The sequence below is a fragment of the Poecilia reticulata genome, chromosome 20 (assembly GCF_904066995.2).
Source record: "Poecilia reticulata chromosome 20, P_reticulata-male-v2, whole genome shotgun sequence".
In the NCBI taxonomy this organism is placed as follows: domain Eukaryota; kingdom Metazoa; phylum Chordata; class Actinopteri; order Cyprinodontiformes; family Poeciliidae; genus Poecilia; species Poecilia reticulata.
The window spans coordinates 15,261,160-15,277,818 of record NC_088849.1 but is presented as its reverse complement, the minus strand read 5'-3'; the positions used below and the strand labels follow the sequence as shown (position 1 = coordinate 15,277,818).

Here is a 16,659-nt window from a genome sequence, read left to right as displayed (position 1 = left end):
TGGCACTGTTTTTTTTTTCTTTTGTTTTTTTTAAAGGCATTTTCCGTTTGCAATGTGAGAAACTCATCTGTCAGTTTGATGATTGAGGAAGCGAATCGCAAATTCCCAGTGCCTACGTGCTGCTCAGCCCGTCTACCAATCAAGGGAGCAAGATGGGAGCGCAGAGCAGGTTCATGATGCAACCTGCATGCTTTTATAATAATGATAATCATCATCGTCAGGTTCCCTAATACAGACTGGGCAGAATGCAACTTTAACAGTTAGTTCAATAAAACTGACTCATTTAGATGCCATAATATTTTCTCATCAGCACCACACTGATCACTTGACCACTCAGGACTGGGAGGATACTCCTTTTACGCACAGTGGGTGTGTCAGTGGACGTAACACAAGTCCGCCATCCGGTGACCGCAGTGTGGGAACAATATAAAGTGGCAACACGATCCAGAACGATGGGAAAAAGTTGCACTGGAGTTAAAGCTTGGCGTCCTGTGATTTTCCACAGCCAGCCTCAGGAAACTCACCGTCTCCATTCACTGACCCAACAGTCCTGCATGAGCGCAACAGCCCGCAGCGCTGCGCCACCGTGGAGGGAGGGTAACACCAGCAGCAGCGAGGATAAAACGTCTTTTGTGTTTTATATTTGAGAGACTGCTGCGTCGGATTCAACAGAAATGATGCATTTTATTCTTGTCTGCCTGTTTTGTGGATTTTACGGCGCTTTTGGAAAAGGTGAGAGAATTCTTCACTTCATGTTTTAAGAAGTAAGCAGGGGAACCACTGGTTATTATGACATAAGCACGATACATCTACATAAAGTCAGAACGTGTCTAACGAAGCTTTACGCACAAGTTTAATTGAAAACAAACAACGAGAACAAGGCAGAAAACAACATGCTCACTAATGGAATAATCATTTGCAACACTGGTTGTTCAGTCTGAGTAGATCTGCTGTGCACGCAGCGTTTTGAGGGACATGACCGCTCTCCAGTGTGAAGGAGTGTTTGGATAACGTGGACCCCTGCGCTCCGGCTCCTTGTGCGCTTGGCCCCAACTGAATGGAAACAAAAGAGCGTTATTTCCTGAGTCTATTGGTTTTGATATAAAGGAAAGAGGGGTCACGATCACCAGGAGGTAAATAATTACAGTAGAGGAAATGGGGGTTAATTTCATGCAATTTGCCAAAAAGCCGATGGGTTGTTTCTGCGCTCAGAGGATCTCTGGAAGATTTTTCGAAGCATTTGGAGAATGAAAAAGTTAATATAGCCTAATAGATATATAAATGATTATAGAAAATGCTAAATAAATTTGTTTTTATATATATTTTAATAATAAGATGCACATTTTACGCACATATTTGGGCGTTAAGAACGTTTCTTGAAGTTGATGTAGATGCACAGATAATGCCATATTTCACTACAAATGCCAACTCCGGACACTTTACAAGACAGCAAGTCCAAATAATGTCTGGATACGGAATCTAATCAATCAACACAATCCAGTAGAGACAAAATCAACTGATTTAAATATAAGAAATATGTAGAGTAATCATTTATCATTGATTTGTTCAATATTATTAATTTTATGTTTTGTTGTCTTTATATTTTTTAAAGGCTTTTAAATAGATTCAGCTCTTCTGTTAATATATGTACATATTTTTAAAGGACCTGATTACGTGTCCACAGTTATGCTAATTTATCAAGATTTCCCAATTCTACGCATAATATTACATTCCCAAAAAGTTTCATAATGACTTGCACATTTAACACAAAATTCAATACATTCAAAAATGACGCAAATACGTGCAATATAAAGATGAGTAGCGAGCAATTTTCTTTGAAGCCTTAATTTTACATGTAGACAGATGGGAAAAGAAGTTTGGAGCCTTATTGGTCGATTATTAACGTTGTGAGCTTAATTAAAAAAGGAAGCAACTGCATGTTTCAGATTCCTCTAATGGGGACTTTCCAGCTGAAAGTGCTAGGAAGCCTAACACCGTGTTTATTCTTATCCAATCATTTCCCTTTTCTTGTAGGCTTGTTATACATCAAATGTAACGTTTCATAAATCTATTAAAGCTCTTAACAAAAGGTGATGCCATTCTCGTTTGCATCAATATTTTCAACAGTTACCTGTCCCCGCAGAGGCATAGGTAACTAGTAAGGCGCATCCTCCAAAAAGATCTCTGTGATTGGCCAGTTTCAGTGGTCTGAGCACTGAGCAGACTCATTGCCTTGACTCATGACAGTCTAACGCCCCCTCATTGGGAAAATGAATGCCGAATTAATCATTAGTGGGTTTTCTTATCTTCTTTGGTCTGGATGCAGCAGCCGCATGTTAAGTGTATGCAAAGATATTTAAGATTTAATAGAAAATCTGAAGTATGAATATAACTGCCAACAAGCCTCCCCCCCCACACCCCCACACAAGAAAAAGAAAAAGAAAAGAAAACAGGTAGGAAATTACTAACTTCCCCTTCATCGTCCTCTGTGTCATTGTTTGCTGCCCTCTCACACTCATCCCACTCAGAAACCCAAGGAAATAGTACAGGAAGTGCTTGCATTGTGAGTAACACTAAAATGGAGCATCCACTGGGAACAATTGGCAAGTAATAACTCAACTAACTGCCTTAGCAGCCATTTGACCACTAACAGAGTTACAAGATGTTTGGGATTTGGGCCAGAGACGGGAGTCATCTATTTCCGAGTGAAGGATGGATGTTTCCCATGTTCTGAGGAAGGAAGGGCGGACAGATGAGTGTCTTCAACTCTAATGAATGAGATCAAGTGGAGAAAATGCTGCAGTCGATAAACAAGAGGGACACTGCTTACGCATTTCCACATGACCTGGTTGATTGGAGAGCAGAGAATCAATGCTTCTCTCGTTTCTCTCTACAACCTCTGCAGGTAATGAGCAAAAGGTGAGGTTCGGCGTCCCGGTCCTGGATGTCAACAGTACACAGGTGGTTCTGGAGGCCAACAAAACTTTGGAGCTCAAATGCAGGTGAGTTTCAGGTATCAGAAGCAAAAAAAAAAAAAAATAACCTGGTAACTGATGTGGAAAAAAATTATCTCAACGTCACCAACAAAACTCCGACCTGGATAAATAAACATGATCTCTCTTTTAAGACTTTAGATTCAGGAGAACCTTTGAAACCAACTTTTTTGAATTTTTGTTTATTGGGTACATTTTTAGACCTTTTCCTGAATCTCTCTGAATTACTGCAATTTTTGTTCTCCATGATTGAAGACGAAAGAAACCGGAAATTTGATCTTAAAGAAATGCTTTAAGAGTTTTGAAGCGAGGTCTTGATGTCTCTCTAGGCAATGATCTCTCTGCACCTTCATTTAGTGTAAGAAGTAAACCAAATGAAGCCACCAACAAATTTGAGGTGTCGACCATCTTAGCACAACTCCAACCTCAAAGGAAGTGATGCTTTGCATTTGACGTTTATTTAAACTGAAGCTGATGATTGCTATCCAAAGAAAGAAGATCATCAGTGGTACCTGGCTACTTCCTCCGTTTATCATTTGAATAACAACCAAATTTAGACATGGCAACACTATCTTGGTACCATCATTTTAGTGCAAATTCAGATTAGTTGGTTCTCGATGCTGAAGATGATAGTTTGTATATAAGAGACTTTTATCGTCTTAAAGCAAGTTTTAAGCTGTAGGTACTTTAAGCTGCCTTCATGTTTGCATAGGATAGTTATTTACATTGAAGTTAAAAATGCAAATAAAGTGAGGTTAGAAGTTCTCATTAGAAGAACAAGCAGCACCCCCTAAAAGATAAGGTCAGGTCTCTGTTCCATATCCAAAATGGCTGTATTATGTGTAATGTTGCAACTGTAGCTAATTTGTTAGCTTATCTCATTATTTGTTTCTTGTAAGGGTAGTAGTACACAGTACTTCCAAACATCTGTTTGTGAAGTTGTTTCTTTGGCGTTTTAAGACATAAAGTGGAGCAAAGGCTTCCCAGACAGAGGGAACAATCCACACTGCATAGGAAACGGGGGGCAGTTGTGGTGCATCATCAGTAATGAGCTTCCTGAACCGATTCAACTGTTTGGGAACGACAGCAAGGATACAATCTAAATGTTACTCTGGATTTCTTCTAATTTATCTCTTAAATATCTGCATATAAAGAAAGAACAAAGAAAAAAGCTGGAAATCAACTGCCAAGGCAATGACGAGAACAGAAAATAAACCGTTTTTTAGCCGTTTTCCTTCAGTTTTTACTGTTAGAAAGCATCATTGCAGCTTCGGGTGAGTCTTCTGCATTCAGTCTGATTTAGAAATAGCTACAAAAACTGAAAAATAATGAAAGTTCAAAGCTTCCTCAGGTATTAGTTTCTTACTTCAGCTGTATGAAACCTGACAAACGGAACTTGGATTGTGTTTATAGTCAAAGCAGCTAATATACAAGTGAGGCAATGAAAAGAGTAATGTCTTTTTTTACTTTGTCAAAAAACAAAAACCCACAACATTTTCTGCTGTCAGTAAATTTTTCCTGTAGATTATCGGTGGTGCCACAGCTAAAACCTGTGTGAAAGTGGTCCAGTAGTTTGCATGAACCTCTCTGTTTTTCAGACCCGACTGGTTTTAAGATGGTAAAAGTTCAGTTTGGCCTCTCAGAGTAGCCATAGACTTCAGCGTCATATTGAAGCTAATTTGTTTTTCTTCCAAATAAAGACACGCAGAGAGTTGCTTACAGTCCAACTGAACCTCTCTTCAAAAATCCCAAACTACCTCCAAGCCTCACATTAATTTCAAGCCCACTGAATGCAGATGTTCCTCCTTGCCGGTTCTGAATGGTGAACCATCCTTAGAACGTTTTCAGGGACAAGATGAAAGTGTTTTCTCAGCAAAAACTGACCTCGGTGTAACGTCTGTCCAGGGGTGACCGGGAGCTGTCCTGGGCGTTCCCCGGAGGCTTGGGCCGAGATCAAGTGAAAGTGGTTAACTCTCGTTGTGGGAAGACGCGCCAGCACTTCTGCAGCAACCTGCGGGTCAGCCGCAGCCAGGCCTGGCACACCGGACTGTATCGCTGCCGCTACAGGCACCAGACCCAGAAACAGCAGTCCCTCTATGTATATGTCACAGGTAAGACAGGAGGTGTCCATGATTTCATATTTAGCAGCTTTTCACCATCTCGAGGAAACCCCTCGCCTCCTCTGGCCCATTGTGTATTCCCTCAGGTTAAACAGGATGCAGTGTGTGCTAAATACAGACCAATGCCAGAGAATCAATTATATCTAAACACTGTTTGTCTCAACAATACATCCTCCGAGATGGCTCTGGCGCAGTTTCACCCCCGTTCCTCCTCCCCGGCCGTTCCTCTCTCCTCACAGGCCCGGCTCCCTAACAGCTATATATAAAATCTTTTTTACTTTCGTTTCCGTGCTACCTCGCGGCCAGGAATAGCCCAGCTGCTGAAAGGCTCGGGCCCTGGGCAGAGTTTCCCAGGGCATCAGCCTTATCTGCTCTGCTCAGCCTTGCTTGGAGCATCCTGTGCTTTGGGGAGGAGGGAAAAGGGCTCAGAGGGGGAGGGTTGTACTGGGAGGAGATGTTGCTGTGTCTCTCCAAGGTGGCTGTGTGTGTGTGTGTGTGCGCGTGTGTGTGTGTGTGTGTGAGGGTATGTGTGCGTGTGTGGGGAACTGAGCGGGATGAGATGGATGCCAGTGATTCAGTGGTATGCAGGGGCAGAGGAGGCACGATGTCTGCCCCGGCCCGCTCCTCCCTGTCCTGGAAGGTGACGCTGCTCAGCTCGAGCTGGGCTCGATGCCAGGGTCACGGGGCATGCTACTGTTTGGCCAAAAGGACTCTTGGGGGTCATCAATCGCTCGGGTCACCATGTCCATTAAGCTTCAGACTTGGCCTGCCGCTCCGCTCAGACGTTGCCTCCCTCCTCGAGCCTTCTATTAGGAATCAAAGCGGGAGAAGGAAGCGTTCAGTCTTACTAGTCCTTGGGGTACTTTTGTTCGAAGGTTCAGAGATTTGCTTTCCTTGAATAACACCCTACGGTCACAAACAATGCAGCAAGTAACACCCACACCTTTGAATGGCAAAGAACTGCGACTGCAGGCGAGCTGAGAGAAGCGGAGCAAACACAGACAGGCTGTTTGATTGCTTCTAAACAATCTGCATGTTTATTGTTGACAGCATGCAGTCGTTTTTCAGAATGGGGTTTCGATTGAATGGGTGTGGGGGACCGAGTGTCTGCTTGTTTGTTTTCAGTTATTGTTAAAATACTTGGAAGTCCATGTGTGATTGTTTGTGTGTCTCAGCTATTTTTTGCCCTGCATGACAACAGGGCTTCATTTTATGAGAAATCAGAAAATCTTTCACATTTCCAGGTACTCAGGGAGTTCGAGGGATACTTCAGAGGTTCTCTGTCGAGGTTACAACCTTATTTCTGCAATAGATGGGTCTCTTGGGATGCCTAAAATTAACATCTAGTTCAAGAGCATCCATGCCAAAAAAATAGCACAACTCCAATCACAAAATTACCTTCGTAGTTTGTGATTATTTTCCTGTATGAAGCAAATGGAACATGTAAAATGTTTGCAGTTAAAAATATTGTCAAATGGAAAAGGAAAGTGGTGTAAAAAGCAAAAATGTCAGGTTTTCAGCTTTTGTTTTCAGCACATGTGTCACACAGGAAAATGTGCGCACCACCTCCACCTGTGATGCAATTGCAAAATTATCAGGATAAGTGTTGTGACTGTTTTTACAGCTTCTTAAGTAGCATCTTCTTGCTCTATGAAAAAAATAGGCAAGTTTTCCACAAATAATCTGGAGCTGTGTTGCACAGAAAAAGAAATTAATATTTGAACAGGTGAATTTGTGAATACTGAGATAAATAGGTAGTGGGGCACCATACCTTAAAAAAATTTGACATTTCTTCAAAAATATGGCATACATATATACTCAGCCCTCTTTACTCTTCTGCCATCCATTGAATTCAGCCTAAACGATTCACCCTGTGCATTACTGAATCTCAGTAAAAAGGAAACTTTTCTGTTAAGGTTTGTTAGAAGCTTTTACTGCTGCTTAGAATCAAGTGCCATGTCATTTTAGCGGCCTGCTGCTGATGCTTTGAATTTAGCTTGTTTTTGACGCTGTGGAAGAAAAATGCTTTTGTGCTCGTTTTGTGAGTTTCTCATGTGTGTTCCTGACCGCAGTGTTTGGGTTTCAGACAGCCGGCAGCCGTTTGTGGAGCACACTGACATGAGCCCGACCGTGTTGTACATGAAGGTGAGGGAGCCGCTGGTCATCCCTTGCAGAGTCACCAACCCCAACATCACCGCCACTCTGGTTAAGGTCAGTCACCTCAGTATGTGGACATTTTGCCAAGTTGGACTCTCTTTTTAAGTCCCTTTCATCTCACGTCACACTTTGTCCTCCTCTGCTCTATCACGCCCATCACGCTGTGTGAACATCTCATCCATCAGGGTTTACATTTACACATACACACACACACACACACACAAACACACAATACACTATCCAGTTGTTTCTCCTCGTCCAGATCATTCACCACATTGTTCTGGTCTTGGCAGCCAGTTACTATCAGGCTTGCGTGTCCATTTGTTTTCGTGCATTTGCGGATATGTGTGAAAGTGTGTGCCGATATGTTTGTGAGTGTTGGCACTTGACTGCTGAGTGAAGAGCGGAGAGGGGGTGGGGGTTGTAGAGAGAATTGCTCAGAGTGCTTGTTGTCTGCATGAGTGGGTCGTTTTTTTGTGCCCCTTGCCCGGTTTTCACCGATGACTTCCGATCAAGCAAGAAGCGCAGTTAGCAGGGGGGTTTTTTACCTCTGGAAACAGGATGTTGGCTTCGGGGTTGTAGTAGGGATGAGAGCTGATGACTTTCTCCATCTGATGCCTTAAACAGATGGCAGGACTGGCAGAGGAAGCTGAGGTGGCTACTGTTGACCCAAGAATGCAGGCTATTCTCTTCAAGCACGGCACGGCACTAAATGTAGTGAGGAGCAATAATGTTCAGCAGAAGGTTAAGGCAGCTTTGAACATTAGCATGCGAACGGTTTAATCTTCTATCTGAAAAATGGCAAGAGTTCCCATTGGCTTTATGGTTGTGCTCAGGTGGAGACAACTATTAGTCATGCATTACACAACTGCAACTTTAATGGAAGAGATGCAAGAAAGCGAATCTGATCAGAGCACTTTGCAAAACAAGGTGCTCTGATCAGACCTAAAATGTAACTATTTAGAATTGTGGAAAAACTCCACAGGCCTCTGGAGATGCAGAGCAGACCAGAACCAGAAGACCTGAGTGTCTGGAAGGTTGACATGACAACAACATCTTTTATTTTGTGCTGTCATTGAAGGACCAGAGAAACGTCTAGGATTTGGTTTGCAGGAAATGCAGCATCGGTCCTTGCATGTCACATTCACAAATACACCCCCACACACACACACACACGCACACGCACAAACACACACACACACACACACACGTTTTTGTCCTGTCTCCATCTCCTGACAAAGTATTTGAAACCACAAAGTAATTTGTCTAAAAATAACTTTCCCTGCCTCCCCTGCGCTTCGCCAGTCCGAACCAGGAATGTCTTTCCCTGTCGCAGCTTCTGGAGTGTTTTTTTCCTGAAAGGACTTTGCACTCTGCCTGCACCTCTGCTGTGACCCTTCTCAGCGTGAACAATGCCCAGGAGGCTCTGCTCTCTCACTTAAGCCGTGAAAGCCGGGCCTGGGACATTGGGGTTGAACCGGGGTTCCAGTCCAAATGTCTATATCCTGTAGTAACAGGATGCAAGGAGATGGACTGGAGTCACGTTTCACATATCCTGACGCCTTTTGCTCCTCCTCGCCATCCCACCGCTCCAATCTCCATCCTCCCTTCTGTGATGTACAGTACGGGTGAGAAAGACGGATGTGAAAGGGGCACAGAGGGCACCAGGGTGCCTAGACGGGGAGTCACTGGGTTCAGAGAGAGGATGTAGAGGGAAGCATCGACTTCACAGGACAGAGAGGAGAGGGCACAGAGGTCAGCGGCGTCTTAAAGGGTCGCCTCTCTCTGTTGGAGGGGGGATATCAGCTAGTTCACACTGCTGATCCAAGAATGGGGAAAGTGTGTGTGTGATGGTTCTGGTGACGGGGGGTCCAGTCCCTTGAGAGAGGGTGGGAAGCTTCCACTATGTCACAGAAAAAAAAAAAAACATTTCCTTGTAGCTGCCTCAAAGAAAACAACAAGGTTGTCCAGTTACACAAGTGTCCATGGTGAAGACTTACAAAACCAACATTGAGCCTGATGCCAGATTTGTTCTCCCAGATGGGGGAGACCAAAGGGGCCAATTATGAAACCAAAGATTTGAGTTTTTCAAATGAGGCGACCATCACAGATCAGCTGCAAACTAAAGAGAAATTAAAATAAAGGTAAAACCTGAATCAATTCAAAAGGAGTTATTTTTTTCCCTTTCCAAGTAAGTTGTGAGGGATGCAGTGAACATGCGGAAGAAACTACTTTTTTGGCCTTGATGCAAATCACACCCATCCCATCATGAAGCACAGCAGTGGCAACATTAGGCTGTGGGACAAGATGGGAAGTGGAATGGAGATAAAAGGAGGACAATTTAGACTGAATGAAAACAGAAGGACAAACATACAGCGATGGAAAGATAAGGACAAAACATGTCCATGTGTTAGAATGGCCTAGTCAAAGTACAAGCCAAAACGCATACGTTCTCCATCCATTCTGACTAAGCTTGAGGGTTTTTTTTGTTTGTTTGTTTGGTTTTTTGTACCTAAGAATTAACCTAAATTTTAATATCAGTCTTTTATTTGTAAAATATTTTAAAATCAAGGGGTTGTTTTCATTCCACATTCCAACTTGTTTTGGTTTATCACATAAAATATAAATAAAATGAAGAAATGTTTCTGGTCGAGTCAAAGTGCATACTTTTGACAGACACTGGATAAAAGCCCAAATTTCTTGTAGCAAAAATTACAACCTTTTTTGTCTTTACATAAAATAGGTGATTGTATAAATATTCACCCACTTTAAAGTGACTGACCTAACTCAACAGAGGTCCAGTCAGTGGGTGTTAGCAGTCTCAGCATATGTGGAATAAACAGAGCGCGTCTTAAGTGAACATTTATGCAGTCGCTTATTTTACGTTAAATGTTTTTATTTGTCATTCTTTTGCAGAAATCAATTTTCTCTTTGACTGAATTCTTTTTCATACATCATTGTTTATGATTGGTTTTGTGAAACCAAGAAAAAAAGGGTAAAATATCCAGGGGAGTGAATACTATTTGCAAGCACGGTTTTCGTACATAAATACCACAAAACCACAGAATTTCATTCTGCAGTGACTCGACTTCTCCCTTTACCTCATGTCTTTGTGAGAAATCAGATTTACTCAATGACAGTGTGTCACTGTGGCGAAGTAACACATGCGATTGATCCCTCGCTCGGTTTGCCTCCTCCGCAGTATTACGGCAGGCCGCTGAGTCAAGACCAGAGAAATATTCTCTGGAACAGCAGGAAGGGTTTCACCATCCAGACGCCCAACTTATCCTACATCGGCCTCTTCCACTGCGAGGCCGTCGTTGATGGAGTCAAGCACAACTCACGTGTGTACTTTGTGCACAGAACAGGTCAGCTTCTGCAACACTCTTTTCTAAACATAATTCATGTTCCAAAAGTTTGTTCTCTAAACTATTCTCTGTTTTTTTTTTTTGCTTGTTTTTTTTCCCCCTCATTGCTCTCAGTGAGTAACATCACAGAGGTTTACCTGAACACCAGCGGATCTGTGCAGGCCCTGAAGGGGGAGAGGCTGGCTCTGAACTGCACTGCCACTGCAGAGCTGAACACCAGAGTCAACATCACCTGGGACTATCCCGGAAAGGTCAGAGCTGCTTTCAGCCGCCCGCAAGCGGGAAACAATAGAGCTTTTGGTTGGGACTCGGCAGAAACTGGGATCCTCCTTCTCAGTCTGTGGGACCTAAAATGTGACAGACAAACTGTGTGAGGTTTATTGATTGTTTACATGCAGAATAAAGAATAAAACACAAGAAAAATATAAATTTTTACGTGTTTGTGTGCGACACTTATGAGTAGTCACTATCTTACCTGGAGTTCAGAACAATCTCAATTTTTATTGAGATCTTTAAAGTGCCAACAAAATCAATAAAAACCCAGAAAACATCCACAAAAGTATTACATTTAATACAGATTTGTGTCTAAAGTTTACCTTTAAAACACGAAACAATATGAACTAAAATCAGTTATTTGCTTTTTGTAGTAATTTAAAAATGACTTTGCACTTCATGAAAACTGTTGTTTATATTTCTCGCTCTTAGCTCCTCCCACAGAGGGCACATCCCACCACTTTTCTCTCCTATCAGCTAAATTCAAGTTAATATAGTTTGCTTAAAGGTTGCAATTAATAGTTTGAACAGGGATTAGCAACATTTAATTCCAGTGATGCTAAAGTAAATGAAGAACAGGGAATAAAAACCTTTTTATTAATTTATCAAATCAGCCAGGGATTTATTTTATTAGACAGTTTAGCCTTGTTTCGTTCTGCTTAGATTACTAATCTGAGTTGAACTGAGCATTTATACACATGTGTAGTTTTTTTATAAGTAGTACAGCATTTGTGCATGAAAATAAAAACTCCTTAAAAACTAAACTTGACTGCACGGCACTTGGTTTGGATGAGCAGCATGTTAATTTTGATACTGTTCAACCTCCAGAGAAACAATGCGGGCTCCAGCTTTAAAAGGCTGGTGAGGCACCCGATGCACATGCTGTTCTACAACATCCTGACCATCCCGAAGCTCCGGCGGTCGGACCGCGGCGTCTACACATGCCGGGTCACCAGCGGTGAGCAAAGCAAGCAGCAGAAAGCCGTGGTCACAGTCTACAGTAAGTCCCTCTTTATCTCCTGACATTTTGATGATCTGACCTCCCACTCATGTGTTCAAATTCTCCAAAAAGAGTTGCAGTTTGAGCTTCCCTTCTGCTTTCTGGGTGAGTCACCCACGAATGAATGGGGTTTCATCGTGTCTCTGCAATTTCAGATCGCCCATTCATCCGTCTGAAGCCTAGAAATGGATCAGTGGTGGAAGTACAAGCGGGACAGAAATCCTACAAACTTTCCCCAAAACTTCGGGCATTCCCTTCCCCCGAGGTTGTATGGTAAGGATGATTTTTAGCTTTCATTATGTGGATCAGCCAGGCTTCCTTCTCGAGTTAAACATGCAACTCTGGAATCCTTAAAAATCCTGCAATTGTACTTTTCTTACTTTGAATTAAGATGTTTTTTTTTATTATTATTTTGTCTGAAAATTTTTGGAGCGCAGCTGTATTCAATCCTCGTTGGTTTGAAACCTTTAAAAATAAATTACCTTCAGAATTTGCCAAATTAATAAAGAGTTTGTTTACTAATTAAACCTTCCAGCTAGTCAAATTGAAAGGTTGGAACATCTTGGAAGAAGGTGCTCTGGTCAGAAAAGAACAAATTAGTAAAGAGTGGGCTGTATGCAAACATCTCTCCCACATGATATCAGCCTCACATATGGTGGTGGCAGTGTAATGCTGTGGGAAAGCTAATTGACAAGCAAAGTGGAGCTGCTCAGAAGTTCTCCATCAATCAGGATAACAACTCTAAACACACAGCCAGAGGTACAGAGAAATGGGTTGAGATCAACTATGGTTGATCTATTAACTGTGATTTTGGGTTAACTCATTAATGATTGAACAGCAAATGTGCTTAACAGATTTTTCTTTGTTTTGTTTTAATATAACTTGAACCAGGTGAAGCTAAAACTATCGATTACTGAGCTGGTTGACTATTATTAGTAATACAATAATATAATAATTAATTCATCAGGATTAATCTGATTAATCATTTCAACCCTATTATTTAGTTGGATATGACATAAATGTCTAATAAAATACATTTGCTGGTTGTAAAGCAGAATAATGTTAAAAGTGCAATAAGCATAAATATTAAGGAAAAACTGTGTTTTTAGCTTCCAAATGATGTCTTTCCATGAACTCTGACATGTAATGACACGCAGGTTGTCATGGAGCACTTTGAGACGCCTCACAGCTTGTTTCTGTCAGGTTGAAGGACGGCCGGGTGGCAGCGGAGCAGTGCTCCAGATACCACATGGACGGGACTTCCCTGGTCATCCGGGATGTTGCAGAGGAGGACGCGGGGAAATACACCGTCCTCGTGCGGATCCAGCAGCACGCTCTCTATCAGAATCTCACTCTCACGCTTCTAGTCAATGGTGAGGTCCGAGAAATTCACTGGAACATGAGAGCGAACGTCGTTCTTGCACCTATTAAACCGCTTTTTTTTCGTTTTGTTTTATTTCCTCTCTTTCTTTCTCTCTCTCTTGACGTTTGCTTCTTGTTGTACAGTGAGTCCTGAGATTGGTGAGAAAGCAGTGTCGTTGCAGGACCCGGGCTCTGTACCACGGGGGAGCAAGAAATTGCTCCACTGCACATCCCACGGAGTCCCCCCTCCGCACATTCAGTGGCTCTGGCATCCGTGCCCATCCAAAGGCCTGTGAGTAGCCCAGCAGAGCAAACTTAGCTGAAAGTCCAGATTATCATCTGAAATATGTTAAAACGAGCTCAACTTGAACCAGTAGACATTTAAGCTGAGCTCTACCCAGTCGTGATTTGACACAGTGGACTTATAACTAAACAAGAAATGAACCACAGAAAATGGATAAGATTTTATGTGATAGTCCAACACAAAGCGGTGAATAATTCTCTGTCCTGTTGTAAAGTGAAGAACAGATTGTCTTCCCATCTATTCCTGCTGCAGAAACGTATTGCCATAGCATGACGCTGCCACTGCTGTGTTTCCTAATGGAGAGCTCTGCAGCTGCTCCAAAATTACCACAGAATATTGTTTTATAACCTAACTCTGCTTCAAACTTCTCAACATCTTTCTCTCTGACCCTCCTCCTGCGTTCTTTGGTCTCCATCGTGACGGTTGTTCACTATTTTCTAACAAATCTTAGAAGTCTTCAGAGAGCAACTAGATTTATATTGAGATTTAAATCTCTATTTACTAATCATGTGACTTATAAGCACAGTTAGCCTGAATCTTAGGGTATCAGAGTAAACAGGGGCTGAGTACAAACGCACACCACATTTATCAGATTTTCCCTCCACTTCATAATCGGCTTTGTGTTGGTCTATCACATGAAAACGGCAATAAAATGCGCTGAAGTTTATGTGAGTTAAAAAGTGTGGAGAAAGTATAAATACTTCTATAAGTCACTGTCGATGTGTAATGCGTCTACATTTTGACAACAAAAGCAAAAAGTAACGCTAAGAATTGTTCTACTGTAAGCTAGTTAGCGTAAGTGGGACCGTTTTTGATAAACGAGACATGTTTTGTCTAAGTCAGCATGTGCTCAGACGCCGCTTCCTCTTTGTAACCAGAACAGATGCCTTTTAGGGCCTTTTAAGTGCTGGAATGTGCCAAAATGTGTGTGTGTGTGTGTATGCGTGTGCGCGTGTGTGTGTTAGCTTGTTTGTTTGCGTGCATGTTCCTACATGTATGCCTGGGTGTTGTCATGCTTGTGTTTGCATGTTTGTTTGCTCATGCTGCTCTTTTCCCATATGTTACGTTTCTGTTGCTTTCCAGTCTGTTCTTTTCCATATGTTTGTTTAAAGTGCACCTACACATGCAGCCATTCATACGTGTGTGAATGCGTGTGTGCGCCTACACTCACAAAACACGGTACACAGTGTATCTCAGACTTGAAAGGACAGGGAAGAAAAAACACACTTCAATGGAGGCCAGTTCCGTGCTCTCAGTCACGATTTGTTGGTTTCCAAATCAAACGCTATGATTTAATGAATTTCCTGCGCAGGACGCAGAGTGAGAGGCCTGTTTATTATTGTGATTGCACACTGCATCCTGTGATGCTTTTTTCTTATATCTGACACACACTCTCATACACAAAGTTCTCATGAGAAATGGCCCGGCCCGCTGACGGGGAGAGACAGCCACTGAGTCAACACTGAGTGTTAAAGCAGCCACCTTGGCAGGAACACTGATTAAATCGTTCTTGGAGGTCAGAGGCTCATTGTGTTCCTAACGACCCAGTCAGAAAGGTTAAGTATTACCTGAGAGCTTCGCAGCAGCCGCCCACAGTCTCTTCCCTCCTCTGAGACACACTGACATCATCAGTGTACTTGACCTGTGACCCTGGCACTCTCAAGTGGCGCCACACCACGATGCCTTCACTTTTCTTCCAGAGGAACTCAGATTAGAGACATGCAGGTTTTATTTTCAAACCCAGTGACAGTAAATGGCAATAAAACATCACTGCTGCGCTAAGTCTCACTTAAACAATGTAAAGTTTTTGTTCTCTTCACCTCAACTTTGAAGACTCATTAAAAACATATTAAAAACCCACAATAGAAACAGAGTTTGAGATTGAAATAATCCAGCGTTTGTTGTGTATTTTGGATGTAAAAGTGAGTGTCTTTGTTTTTTTTTAAGATGTCAAATGCAATCTGTTTTATGTGAAACTTAAAAAAAACCCATTTGGTTAGAATTAATCCCATTTTTTACCACTTTTAAAATCATCATCACTTTGCAATTAAAGGAACAGTTAAGAGTTTTTGACACGAGGTTCAATTAAAAGGTTAAACAGTTAATATTTTACTTACAGGAAATGACTCTCCTGGAGTTTTAATTTCAAATTAATTTAGATTTGTTGGACCAGAAGGCTAAAGGGGCCAAATCCTTAGAAGACCTCATTAAATCTGTTAAAGGTCATGGAAGTTTAAGCTAATGTTAATTTCTAAACTTTAAACCTGTCGTTAAGTTTTCATTGGGTTATATTGTTATCTACAAAGAGAAAGATAAATATTTAGACAGAAGAATGAAGCTAGGTGGTGTATCACCAATGCTGTTCCTGTATAAAACTTATACTGGAAACATAACATTTAGAGCACTTCCAACCAGTAAAAATGTTTAATTTCAACCGAAGGTGAAATAAAAAGCAAAAATACCAGTGGATTTTTTTTTTTTCAGTTTTATTAAGTGGTAATGCTAACCAGAAAACCTTCACATGTGTTGCTAACAGGAAGTTCTTTGCCTCTTAGCTACATTTGCTATGTAACTCACACGACATCATAATTATTTTTAACCACTCTGCTTGTTTTTAGATTGGAGAAGTCTAAGTCTAATAAATCTGACTTTTTGACTTGAAGAACTCCAAATGTCACAAGAACTTATGGAAAACAGAATTTTATTAACATGTTTCATTAGACAGTTAACCACACAGAAATCGGAAATGGCGAAAAAGAGCAGTGCGTTATGAACGATCTTCTTGTCTTAAATATGCACCCTGACTGGAAAAAGTCAACCATTTCTGTTCAACTATCTGACATAAAAGTAGAGCGACAAATAGAAATGCATATTTAGCAGTTTGAATAAATGCAATTTCGTTGGTTCAAAGACGGCCTTATTTTTTTGTGTCATGTTTGTTCTCAACAAGTTTCATACAGGAAGGTCGCCATTCCCCAACTAAATTATCATTGAGTCCAGAGTAAAATGATTAACTGCAAAACGCAATAAAATTTAGCTCTTTAAGCTACTTAGATGTTTTTGTCACAGGAGGTAAGATATA

The 16,659-nt window shown here is 41.6% G+C and overlaps 1 protein-coding gene across 4 annotated transcripts in view; it reads left to right on the top strand.

Annotated features, from left to right (window-relative positions):
- The first annotated feature begins 80 nt into the window (after positions 1-80).
- Positions 81-16,659, top strand: part of flt1 (fms related receptor tyrosine kinase 1) — a 36,033-nt gene continuing 19,454 nt past the window's right edge. The window contains exons 1-10 of one of the 4 annotated variants that reach the window (XM_081601287.1): positions 81-732; positions 2,906-3,002; positions 4,899-5,104; positions 7,200-7,324; positions 10,473-10,638; positions 10,753-10,889; positions 11,740-11,911; positions 12,067-12,184; positions 13,115-13,284; positions 13,418-13,565. In XM_081601287.1, the coding sequence (XP_081457413.1) occupies positions 675-732; positions 2,906-3,002; positions 4,899-5,104; positions 7,200-7,324; positions 10,473-10,638; positions 10,753-10,889; positions 11,740-11,911; positions 12,067-12,184; positions 13,115-13,284; positions 13,418-13,565 (1,397 nt within the window). In that variant the 5' untranslated portion in view covers positions 81-674. Of the gene's footprint in view, positions 733-2,905; positions 3,003-4,898; positions 5,105-7,199; positions 7,325-10,472; positions 10,639-10,752; positions 10,890-11,739; positions 11,912-12,066; positions 12,185-13,114; positions 13,285-13,417; positions 13,570-16,659 lie in introns of those variants that run through there. The other 3 variants (XM_008396277.3, XM_008396278.3, XM_008396279.3) reach the window with 3 other exon arrangements.